General features: G+C 46.8%; 1 protein-coding gene and 1 long non-coding RNA gene across 7 annotated transcripts in view; one reads left to right on the top strand and one right to left on the bottom strand.

The window, feature by feature from the left end:
- Nucleotides 1–12,703, bottom strand: part of LOC102459807 (uncharacterized) — a 52,731-nt gene that overhangs the window by 5,975 nt on the left and 34,053 nt on the right. The gene's annotated exons all lie outside the window — the stretch shown is intronic.
- The window catches only part of PACSIN2 (protein kinase C and casein kinase substrate in neurons 2), a 118,791-nt gene that overhangs the window by 91,497 nt on the left and 14,591 nt on the right, over nt 1–12,703 (top strand). For all 4 annotated transcript variants that reach the window (XM_075899269.1, XM_075899278.1, XM_014575789.3 and 1 more), the window contains exon 6: nt 7,211–7,386. In XM_075899269.1, coding sequence (XP_075755384.1) covers nt 7,211–7,386 — 176 coding nt within the window. The remainder of the gene's footprint in view (nt 1–7,210; nt 7,387–12,703) is intronic.

Raw genomic sequence — 12,703 nt, 5'->3', positions numbered from 1 at the left:
AATAATGGGCTTGTTATTTCGAAGTAATAACTCCTGCTTGTGAAGAGGATTAATACTTATTTCAGAAGTGATTTCTTGTAACTTATTTCAAAATAACCCAGTAGTGTAGACATAGCTCAAGATTGCTACCCTCACTTCTGTGCTGCCTTCAGAGACCAGCACTCTCCCAGAAGTTAGAAGAGGTTCTGAGAGGTGGAGAACCCATGCTGCTGTGGGTTCCTAGTTAGCAGTCCATGCCAGGGACAGATTAATACAGGTGCCGCTGGTCAGTTTGCCCCCTCCCAAGCAGTGGGAGAAGTCCCAGGGCAGAAACCCCTATCAGATCACTCTGCAGCAGACATAGGGGAAGGAGTCCCAGTCTGGAGCAGCTCAGGAGTGGACATCCTGAGGACTGGGCTGCCCCAGGCTGAAGTGGTGGGGAGGGGAGCCAGAGAAGCCCTAGGCCTGGGCTGGAAACCTTGAGCTGCAACAGAGGGGAGGAGGCTGGAACTAGTGAGAGTGTAAGCCCCCTGCGTAGCAGAAGCAGCTGTGGGAGGAAGCCACGAGCTCAGTGTCTGGACCTGGAGCGGTGTCAGGAGCTGGGGAGTGACAGAAGCCCAGAGCCCAGCACCGGGGCTTCTGTAGCAAACAGGTGAGGTTGAATCACCCTCATTTCTGTACTGCCCATCGAGGTGGGTCTGATCTCCCTACCAAGAGCAGCTGTGCAGGGGAAGAACAATTCCTGTTCCTCTACAGAATGACTAGAGCAGCAGGAAGAAGACCCAGGTGCCCAGTAGCAGGGGAGATCAGATTCCATAGGGAAGGGCTAATTTTGAGGTTCATGAAATTAGGTAGGGTATTATTCATAAATGGTCTGGAAAAGGGGGTACTGTGAGATGGCAACATTTGCAAATGATACAAAGTTACTCAAGACAATTAAGTCCAAAGACTGAAAAGAATTAAAGGGATCTTGCAAAACTGGGTAGTGGGGCAATAAAATAGAAGAAATTCAGAGTTGAATAAATGCAAAGTAATGCACCTTAGAAAATACACTCCCAACTATACATATGAAATGATGGGATTTAAATTAGCTGGTATAACTCGTGATAGAGATTTTGGAGTCATTATGGTTAATTATCTGCAAACATCTGCTTGGTGCAGTGGTAGTCAAGCGCTAACAGTGTTAGGAAACATTGGGAAAGGAATCGATAAAACAAGATGATATAATGCCACTATATACATTCATACCTTGAATACTGTGTTTTATTCTGTTCTCTCCATAGCAATATGCAGTGCTTTTTTTTGTTTAAAAAAAAAAAAAAAGTGCCGGTACTCCAGGGGAAAAATTGTTGAGCTCTGATTGGAGATGCTGGTACTGAGTACCAGGCAGTACCGTCACAAAAAAGCACTGGCAATATATAAAAGAATTTGAAACTGGAAACAAAAATAATTAAAGGGTATGAAATAGTATGTAGACGAGGAGACACTAAAAACACTAGGACTGTTGAGTCTGGAAAAGATGACTAAGGAGATATAACAGTGGTTTATAAAATCATGGAGGGAGTGGAGAAAGGGAATAGGGAAGTACTATGCATCCCTTTACATAAGAGAATCAGGGGTCAATGAATGAAACTACAGGTTGAACCTCCAAAATCCAGGACTCTCTGGTTTGGCAACATCTGGATGTTGCTGGATCAGAGAGCTCCGGTGCCTTGGAGTGCAAACTGCTTGGGAGCCCTGTCCCCGAGGAACCCTGGCCAAGAGGACCAGTGAGTCCCAGATGGACAGGACAGCAGCAGGGCCAGCAAGCCCCATCACAGGGGAGCCCTGGACAGATGGGACAGAAGCCGATGGCAAAAGTGAGGCAGCCAGCAAGCCCTATCCCTGGGGTTCCCGGTTGGATGTGGGAGAAGCAGGCCCACCGCTCCATCTCAGAGGAGCCCTAGCAGGCCGGAGCCCAAATCCAAGCCCTGCAGGCTGGAGGCCAGAGGCAGTGGGGCTGGAGCTCAGCCAGCTGCAGGGAGTTGGAGCATCCTGGGAGGCTGATAGCAGAGGGCCTCCCCTGGTCCAGCAAATTTCCTCATTTGGGATGGGTCAGGTCCTGAGGGTGCTGGACAAGGGAGCTCCAACCTGTAAAAGGCAAAAGCTTGAAGCAAAAGGAAGTACTGCTTCACACAGGACTGGCCCACAACATTTTGGCACTTGAGGTGGGGAACTCAAATGACACCCCCATGCATCTTTTCTCCTGCCTGCCTGTTCTGTGTCTTGTGCCCTCCTTCCTCCAGCACAGCACTCCACCATCTCAGTGCATCTAGAGCAGAGAGAATACATATGCACCAGCAGCAGACACAATTTTCTACACTGAGTTCTAGTGGCAGTCTGGCACCTGACAGACCCCCCCAGTCTGGCACCTGAGGCGGCTGCCTCAGTTTGCCTCATGGTAAGGCCAGCCCTGGCTTGTCACAACACACAGTCAACCTGTGGAACTTGCTGCCTGGGGATATTATGAAAGCCAAAACTATAACTGGGCTCAAAATAAATGTGTGGAGGACAGGTTCATTAATGGCTATTAGTCAAGATGGGCATGGATGCAATCCCATGTTCTGTGTGCGTCCCTAGCCCAGGGGTGGGCAAAAACCTCTGTGGGCTGGATCCGGCCCGCCTAGGGCTTTGATCCAGCCAGTGAGGCAGTTTCAGGACCCGCCCCCTAGTTCCTTGCCTCCGAACAGGAGAGGGATGGAAGTCCTTCAAACTGCTTCTATTTAAAGAGCTCCCATCTTCCCTGTGGCTTGCCTAGCAGCTGTGGGTAAAGTACAAGCCCTTTAAATAGAAACAGCTGAACCGGGCTGGGGGTCTGGCTCTGGCTCCATAGCAACATGCCTCTAGAGGAGCTCTCTCAGTTGTTTCTATTTAAAGGGTTCTCCTTTTCCCAGGGGCTGCTAGGCAACACATTGCCTGACAAGCATAGGGAAGGTGCTATCTCTTTAAATAGAAATAGCTGAGAGGGCTCTGTCAGGCAACACAGGCTGGATGGTGGGGAGCTGTGAGCCCTCTCAGCTGTTTCTATTTAAAGAGCTCTCCTGTTCCCTGAGGCTGCTAGGCAGGGCATTGCTTAGCAGCCCTGGGGAAGGAACAATCCCTTTTAAATAGAAGCACTTAAAAGGGCTTGAGTCTAACTCCCTAGCAACAGCTTTAGAGGCTGGGGGAGCTGCAAGCCCTTTTAAGTGCTTCTATTTAAAGGGCTGGCACCTTCCCTGCCCTTGTCAGACAATGTGTTGCCTAGCAGCAGGGGGGGAACAGGAGAGCCCTTTAAATAGGAACAGCTCAAAGGAATCCTTCATCTCTGGCAAGGCACTAAAGGCATGGGGATCTGCAAACCCTTTCAGCTGTTCCTATTTAAAGGGCTCTTGTGTTTTCCCCCAGCCAGCCCTTTAAATAAAAGCATGTAAAAGGACTTGCAGGTCTCCCCTCCCCATGTGGTGTTAGGAAGCCAGAGATGTGAGCCCTTTCAACTGCTTCTGTTTAAAAGGATCACCTGCTGGGTGGCTGCAATGCCTGGCAGTCACCCCATGGACACAAGCCCTTTAAACAGAAGCAATTGGAAAGAGCTCACAGCTCTGCCCCACTAGCCAGTTGCCTGGGAGCTGCCCAGAGACATGAGCCCTTTCAACTGCTTCTGTTCAAAGGGCTTGTGCCTGCTGGGCAGCTTCTAGGCAACAGATTAGAAGTGGGGGGCAGGAGCTGCAAGCCCTGTGATATGAAATCTAAGCCTCCACCCCAGACAACTCAGTCATTTAGTTTAGTCCCTTGCACTCATATTAGGACCAAGTATTAATTTTAAGTGTCTTATGCCTCTTCATGAAAGTGATGTGTGCTCTACAAAACTAAAATGATCAAGTATTCACTGGAAAATGTTACATTAGTGACACATGCAGTTTTCTTCCCCCCTTTGGGCTTTTCTATTGTAGCTTTTAATACAATCTGTGGCACAGTTGTTTCTGAAAGAGTAGTACTTAAGAGGGGGGATAAAACAAATATGACCTTCTGCTCGAGGCTCCGCCCCTTCTAGGTCGGCCTGCGGACACTTCTGAAATTTGCATCCCCTCCTATACCCTCCTCAGGTCACAACCCCCTCTCAGACCTTGTACCCCCCTCTGCTATCCCTGGTCACAGCCTAAATCCCTGCACCACCTCCTGCACGCTTACCCCAAGTTTAAACCCCCCCCCCCCAAACCCTGTACCCCGCCTGCCCCTGGTTACCTCCCCTCCAAGACCCTGTACTCCAGGGGTGGGCAAGATAGCATCTGTGGGCTGGATTTGGCCTTCCAAGCCCCTTGATCAAGCCTGTGGGTGCTCTCCCACCCCAGGCCACAAGACCTGGGGACGAGAGATTTCCCCTCCCCTCCTCTGCTCAGGGGTACACAGCACCAGAAGGAACTGCCAGCTGTTCAAAACAGCTGTTGGTTCTCTCTAGGCGCCATGCGCCCCTGCAGGATGGGGGCGGGACGCAAAGACTTCACACACTCCCCTGTCCCAAACCAATCAGGGTCTATGGGTGAGGAGTACATGAAGTCTCCTGGCCCTGCCCCTTTCTCCAGAAGCCCCATCTCTTCCAGAGTGGCCCACAACCACTTCTGAAATTCATGAAGTGGCCCCCCTTCAAAAAGTATTGCCCACCCCTATAGCAGAGTGAGGCTTCATAGTTGACTGCATATTCTAAGGGGCCAACTAAAGACAACACTGTATTGAAAGTGTCAGAGGCTGCAAAGCATGAAGGCAGATATTAGGGTGAACATTTTCAACAAGGATTCTGGGGAATCCAGGGGAGACCCTTAGGAGAGCTGGATTGCTATAGCTCCTCCCTGTCCTCCTGCTGTCACCCGGGCAGTCTTGCATGGATTTTCCCCGTAAAGCCTAAAGCAATGCCCATGCGTTGACCAGGCCTTTGCTGTCCATCTGCCACCAGGGCCACCCGGCTCTCCCGGGGACTCTGCTCACTTTCGGGTGGAGTCTGTGTTTAAGGGAAAATCCTGGATTCCCAGTCAGATAAAATAGGGCTCCTAAGAATGGAAAAGGTAAATGAACATAATGGGTCAGACGATTGGTCCATTTAGCCCAGTTGCCACTCTTCCAACAGCAGCCAATGTCAGATGCTTCAGATGAAACAAACAGAACAGGGCAGTTATTGAGTGGATCCATCCCATTGTCCAGTCCCAGCTTCTGTCAGTCAGAGGCTAGGGCAGGGGTGCAGAGGCTTTAGGTTACTTGGGGTAGGGGAAGATGGTTAGGGGAAGGAGGGGCTAGGGTGCAGGAGGCAGGCTCTGGCTTGGAGAACGAACTTAAGTGGCTCCCAGCCAGCAGCCCAGCAGGTTCCTTAGCCAGGATCCTTGCCTTTCATGACTCTGTACTGCTCTCAGCAGCTACACTGAGTGCTGAATGGGGGTAGGGCAGACAGGGACCCTATTGAGACTCTCACAAGCTGGGTTCGGTGGCTTGGCAGGCCGAAATTGGCCCACAGATCATATTTTGCCCAGCCCTGCTCTACTGTCTTCTCTGGAGCAAGAGCTCCTTACACTGGAGATCAGGTTCACCTACCTACCCATCAATGTCATAAATACTAAGAGTTTGAAGAAACTGAGCCTTCATCAGTAATGATTGTTTTTGTCCTAGGATGGACCAGAGAGTTATGATTTTTTTTAGATTTTATTAACTTGTCAGCGCAATCCCTGATCACAGTACCTGTTCTACCTGACATGATCTCTCAAAACAAAGGTCATATGTAACCCAGACAAAGTATCTTTACCTCTGACAGCGCAAATGCTGGCTAGTTAACTAGCATTGAAAGAAGTTGTTCAGTTGAAAGCAAGAATGCTTTAGTGTATAGCAAAAACACTCTACAAGATTGACCTATGTAGCTACATGGAAAAGATCTTCCTTAAAAGCTCTAATTTCTACTATTCAGGACCATCTGTTGGCTCTGTAAAGGTACATTCGGTAGCAACAGAGGCACTTAATTTTCTGTTGAGTTGCATGGTATTTTGTCATCATACTGTTAATAGACTTCTCATTCATGTATTTCCCCATTGAGAACCCACAAAGGAAAGGGTTCCTGAATATGGTGGTAGGTGGTTTAATGGGAATTTCTTTGGACTCTAGTGACCTGCTTGTTACATGGTCAGTCCATAGAGTGCCTTTTTAGTTGTTGCAATATTAACTTGAACAGTAGGAGAAATTCTGCATGGCAGGTCAACTTCACATGTTTCACAAAGGGAAAGTTAATTTAGCACTCACCCTAAGTTGTTAGAAGAAATTTCTTTATTTTTACTTAAATCAGCAGATGCTGCCAGTTTTTCTTTCACAAGCCCCACAAACTAAGGGAAAGCTGAACTGAACAACCTTTATGTGTCTAGGGCTCTTCTATGTTGTCTGGATAGAATAAGACCCTTCAGAAGATTCCCTGGGCTGTTTTATGCCATTTGTAGATAGGGTTAAAGGTCAGGAAATACCCATCCAAACATTGTCTAAATGGGAATCTGTGTTAAATTATATTACAATATAGCTAAATTAAATCCATCCTTTTATGGATTCCATGACTCCCCATCCATTGCTGCTCTGGAGTCCTATACCATCTGGGTTCTTCATTAGTGAAGGAACGGAGAAATAGTTGGACTTGTCTCTTTTGTGTTTTTGCGTGGTGAGGGGCAAGAGCATCCAGAGTAGTCACAGTCCCAACAGATGCTGCTAGCCAAAATAATCTGATGATTTGTGCATGTGTCTTGTGCATAGTAGAAGTGGAATCTGCATGGACAACACATTTTTGAATCATAGTTACTGGAAGGTAAGTAACTTCTCTGATTTCATCCTCAAGTCATCTGAATGTGACAGCTTTACAATCTTCTCTGGATGCTGGAACTACTACATATGGTACTTAAAATGCTTAAAGAAAAAGGAATCTAGATAATCTTAGGGATACGGTCTCATTAGCTTGTGTTCAACACCTTTAAAAGATTTCATTAATTTACAAATAAAAATATCCCCCTTATGGTAGACAGAGCTGTTGCAAATCATATAACCTAGAAAAAAAAACTTTACTAAGATAAATAAAGCAGATGTTTCTATTATAGTCTCAGTATTGACTGTTACTTTACTGACTAGTTCACCATTCTGTGAACCTCTTGTAATAGGCAAATAGTTACAGCAAGAACAACTTGCATTGCATTTTTTTTTCCAGACAAAAGAAAAGTATGAAAAATCACTGAAAGACCTGGATCAGGTAACACCTCAGTATATGGAAAATATGGAGCAGGTATTTGAACAGTGTCAGCAGTTTGAGGAAAAACGTCTGCGTTTTTTCCGGGAAGTGTTACTGGAAGTTCAGAAACACCTTGACTTGTCTAATGATGCGAGGTAAATTTAATATTTAAAACATTTCTTGCTAAAATTGCTTTAATGTTTCCATTAAATATTATGCATCCAGTAGAGTTTACAATCTGACTAAATGCTTTTTAAAATGTTTCTTTTTTTCTGGCATTAAATAGAAAGGTTTTAATAATTCAGTAGTAAGCCATTTCTGTAATTTACTTTATTAGTTTTGTTCAGGACAACATGTTGGAAAGATGATAATCCAATGGCTTTCTTTAAAATTTAGAATACAAAAATGGCAGAAGAGACAGTTAAAATATGCTTTTAGTAGCTTGAAATAACACTTGGCTCTTTGAGTGATTGCTTGTGTGCATTCCAAGCTAGACAGGGGTGCGTGCGTGTGCGCGTGCATGCTGAATGCACAGTCATCAGAAAGCTTTTCCCTAGCAGGAACCCATAGGTTAGTAGGGGAAGACTTCTAGAGCGGTGCCAAAATGGCTACGTGTATAGCCCCCTGCCGACTGTCCCTTCCCTCAGTTACTTCTTGCCATCAGTGATGGTCGTTGGAGCTAGCTTATCTTGCTGTGGGCAAGCATTAGTTCCCTAGCTATTGTTTCAGACAGATCTTAAGTTTTCAAGTTAGTTGGTAGTTAGTAGGTAATAGCTCTCTGTGGGGACTTCTTGTGCTTTTTCCTATGCCAGGGCTGGGGCATGCCTCGGCTCTAGGGCTTTCAAATGGTGCAAGGAGTGCATGAAGTTTATGCTTATGGGTGACCCATACAACTCCTGCCTTAAGTGTCTGGGAGTGACTCACCTCACAGATAAGTTCAAGATCTGCAGGGCCTTCACTTCAAGAATGCACAGTGATAGGGAGTTCTGCCTCTGAACTACCTTGGTGAAGGTCTCCTTTGATCCATGGCCCGTGGTGCTGAATGGGGGATTGGACCGATCGGCCTCCGTGCACAATGCACCGTTGTAGGTGCGGAGTGCACTGGCTCTGTGTAAGGAGTTGGAGAAGAGACCTCCTGCATCAGTGATCACTGGCACAGAAGGCCTCTGCATGGCACTGCTCTCATTCTCTGGAGCAGAAGTGGCAAAGGCAGGAAAGTGGCAGGTCCCCTACTTTGAGGGTGAAGAAATTTGAAGGGTTGCATCCTGAGTCCGAGCACCCTTCAAAACAACCCACCCTTCCAGCATTGCTGACTCTGGCAGCACGCAGCTGGTTCCGTCAAGTCCGGTACTGGTGGACTTTCCATCGCAAGAGAACCAGATGGAGAGATGTGGATATGCCTTCCACTCCCAAAATTTGTGAGGCAGCCCAGGACCTCATCAAACTAATGTTGGGACAGTCAGCGTCTCCAAGAGAGTCCCTACCTGCTGGTCCGGCACCCATACTGGGTCCAGTGCGTGCAAAGGGGAACCCCTCCCACGTTGAGAAAGTCTCCTTTACCTCAGTACCATTCCCCAAGTCGGGACCACTCACCTCTGCACCAATCCTGCGATGGCTCCTGTGTAAGGTAGAGCCCTTCCAGTGATCTCTGACATCTACATCATAGTAGGAACCAGAGACCCGCAGGACTAAGAGGCGGCTCTCATCTGTGCATTGTCATGTGGAAAGGCAAGAGGTGTCAGTGCAGTGGCCTCCTCAGTGGCAGGCGCCACCCTAGTTGCCCTTTTGGATCCCCTGGGCCTACCATCAGGCACAGACAGTGGGCTCGAGGTCAACGTTGGTCGCCTCTGTCAGCAGGGGCACACTGTTGGCAACATTAGGAAGATTGCTGTAGGAGGTGCAATCTTCCTTGCAGCACACAGGCTCTGGGTCGCAGATGCCCACTACTCAGCTGTTCAGGGTGCTAGTGGATTCCTGTTTGGCACCGAGCCCCCAATTGTAGCAAGTAGGGGGCTCCCAGTATGCATTCCAAGTTCACGGGGAGTCAGGCTCCCATATGCATTCCCTCCTTTCCCTGTAATTCACAAGGTGCTGATCAAGATCCGTGAGGACAGGGCAGATTCCATTATGATAGCACTGGCCTGGCCCAGGCAGAATTGGTACACAAAGCTGCTAGCGTTGTCAGTGGCCCCTTCGATCCCTCTCACCTCAGTCTCGGATCTTGCTGTCCCAGGATCACGGTCCTTTGCTGCATCATAAACTTTAGGACTTGTACCTGACTGCCTGGAGGCTCTGCGATTGTGCAGCAATGTTTGGAGAAGGAGCAGCAGGTCCTACTGGGTAGTAGAAAACCCTTCATGTGGGCAATATATTTCCCAGTGGAAGAGGTTCCCCATATGGGCCTGTCAGCAAAACATCAAACCCCTGCAAGCAACTTTCCCCTGACATTTGAATACCTTATGGGGCTAAATCAGCAAGGGCTCGCACCTCCTCCACTTGAGTACACCTAGCTGCAATATTGACATTTCACCCTGGGTCTGGGGGACGTTCGGGGTTTATAAATCACTTAGTGGGCCGGTTCCCTAAGGGGTTGGATACGTTATACCCTCATGTGAGGGACCCAGTGCCTCAATGGGGCCTGAATCTGGTTTTGGTAAGGTTAGTGGGTCCCTCCATTTGTCCTTGTTGTATTTGTCTGAGAAAGTTGTGGGTTTGGTGATCATTATTTCAGCCAGACGAGTTTCTGAACTTGAAGCATTTGTCTGAACCCCCTTATACTGTTTTCTTTAAAGATAAGGTTCAGTTGAGACTCCACCCTTTGTTCCTCCCGGAAGTTGTCCCCCATTTTCATGTGTCCCAGGACATTTTCCTGCTGGTTTTCCAAGCCAAGCCTCACCTTACCTCTCGGGACCGGTCCCTGCATTCTCTGAATGTGAGGTGTGCCTCAGCTTTTGGAGTGCACTAAGCCTTTCAGGAAATCCAACCAATTGCTTGTGGCCATAACAGATAGATAGAATGAAAGGGTTCCCCCGTCACCTCCTGTAGGATCTCCTCCTGGATCACAGCCTGTATCTGCATTTCCTATGATTTGCCAAAGGTCCCAACCCCTTAGTTGTCCACCCACAGGCCTCATCCATAGCCTTTCTTGCTCATGTTCCTGCCTAAGGCATTTGTTAGGCAACCATGTGGTTGTCAGTCCACACGTTTGTCCCACACTGCCATCCAACATCAGGCTAGAGAGGACACTGCGTTTGGAAGGGTAGTGTTGCAGACTGGTGATCTCCAATCCCTCCATCAGATAGCAGATTGGGAATCCCCTAACTTGGAATGACCTTGAGCAATCACTCTGTTATGAACAAGAGGAATGCTGACCTGTACCCGTTGACTAAGGGGTTAACTCAGATACCTAGCAAAGGTGTTGGCCAGGGGCCAGGAGAGCCATTTGCAATAGAGGCTTGAAATTTGAACTGAATATAGATTCCCTGCCTTCTTTCTTTGTGTGGGAGAAATAAACCAGGAGTTGAGAGAGATGGAGTGATTTAAACCCAGGCAGGGCTACCATCTCCCCCCCGCCCTGGGAATGTAGAGCATGGGAGCGGACTGAACAAACAGAAAATTAGAAGTGAGTGCCAGGGAAATGTGAGTCCAGTCATGTTCAGGGTAATTTTTCTTTATTTTGTGGTTTGGTTTGAACTGCTCTGTGAATCTATGCCTCCCCCCATTTACTACTAAACTTTGTGCCGAGACTTTTCTCTGGTTTTTTAATGTTTCCCTTGGTTGCTCTGTAACATCTAGCAAATCAAGTATGCTGTATCAAGTTTATCTTTTGTTTTGTAATAAAAATCACTTCTAAGGTGATGATTTGATTCGTGTGTCCTGGAAAGTCTGTATGTGTGTATCAGCATGCCTCTGGCTTAGGGGTCAGCTACCAGAGACTGCAGTTTGTTTTTTCTCTTTTCTTTTTCAAGCTCTTTTGGAGCAAAGGAGCTTGGGGTACCCGTAGGGGTGGTTTCAGGTATTCACCTCTGGGTTTTTTAGGGATCAAAAGCACTTGATGGTTGCCGCAAATTTCCCAAAATATGTGTATTAGGATTTTGGGGGGAAGTTTTTGTAACTAGTGCCTATAGAGGCAAGGATTTGAAGCTCTCTTGCACCTTCTGCATTTGGAATGCTAGAGCGGGGAACAGGTTTGACACACTTGAAGAAGAAAAGACTGTCATGTACCTTTGGTAACTGGTGTTCTTCGAGATGTTGCTCATGTGCATTCCAAACCCTCCCACCTCCCCTATGTTGGAATAGCTTCTGGCAAGAAGAAACTGAGGGAGGCTATATACTTAGCCAGATTAGCACCACTCTAGGGGTCTCCCCTGTCAACCTACATGTTCCAGCTAGGGAAAAGCTTTCCTAAGACTGGACATGAGCAACACATCTTGAAGAACACCAGTTACCAAAGGTACATAACTGTCTCTCTTTGACAGGAAAAACTAGAATCTATTAATTTCAGAGTGCACAGATATGATGGCATAAACATGTCTGACACCAATCATTGTTAAAGAGATAAAACTGAAGCAGTACTGGAGATATTGAAACCATTTTTCATTTGAAATGGATTAAAATGTGGGATAAATGTTAGTCTGTCATCACTTGGATCTTGCCCACATCTTTATTCTGAAGGCTATTTTTATCTCTCTTTAACCTTATCTGGAACATATTACTATTTAATTGCTGACAGCATTGTTAGGAAATATATATTGTAAGGAAACAGCAGCCAATTATTGGGGTTAATTTTTTTAATTATACTTTTGATTTTCTGGCATTTCAGGTTTTTCTAGTATACCTTAATGTTCCTAGTAAATACGTTTATGAACATAATTTAGACTAGAATTCATTAGTTTTACACTATAATTTTTCATTCTAGTTTAGGCAAGCTTGATGAAAATTTTGCTTAAGTGAATTTTTAGGTAATATTATAAATGAATTCATTCTAAAAAGCGTTTAAAACATTTATCACTTACAGTTAACTATCACTGCTTAACGGTTACACAGAGGATGCTACATAAATAAAAACAACCTTTTGAGTTAAATAATTTTATCAAAAACTCAATGGGTGGGCCACATAGTTTTTCTTTTTATTTCGTTGCTATTGCTAAGATTTGCACAAGAATTTCATACAGATGTCTTTTGTCCTACACTACAGAGTAGTGTTTTGGCTCATGTAAATCACGGCAAAAATACAGGTTGGACCTCTCTGGCCCCAGTACCCTCGGGACCTGACTCGTTCACATGTGGGAATTTGCCGGACCGGGGAGGGGGGTCTCCTGCTACTGGTCCGCAGCCCACTGCCTCTCCCCACTACCAGTTCAGTGTGTCTCCTTCCCCCCCTTCCCAGCTAGGCTGCTGCGCTGCTGCATCTTCAACTACCTGGGCTGCCATGTCCCCGGTCCCAGCCCCGGCTCCACTACCGGGGCTGCT

Source organism: Pelodiscus sinensis, chromosome 1 (assembly GCF_049634645.1).
Source record: "Pelodiscus sinensis isolate JC-2024 chromosome 1, ASM4963464v1, whole genome shotgun sequence".
Taxonomy (NCBI): Eukaryota; Metazoa; Chordata; order Testudines; family Trionychidae; genus Pelodiscus; species Pelodiscus sinensis.
This window is presented reverse-complemented; position numbering and strand designations above follow the sequence as displayed.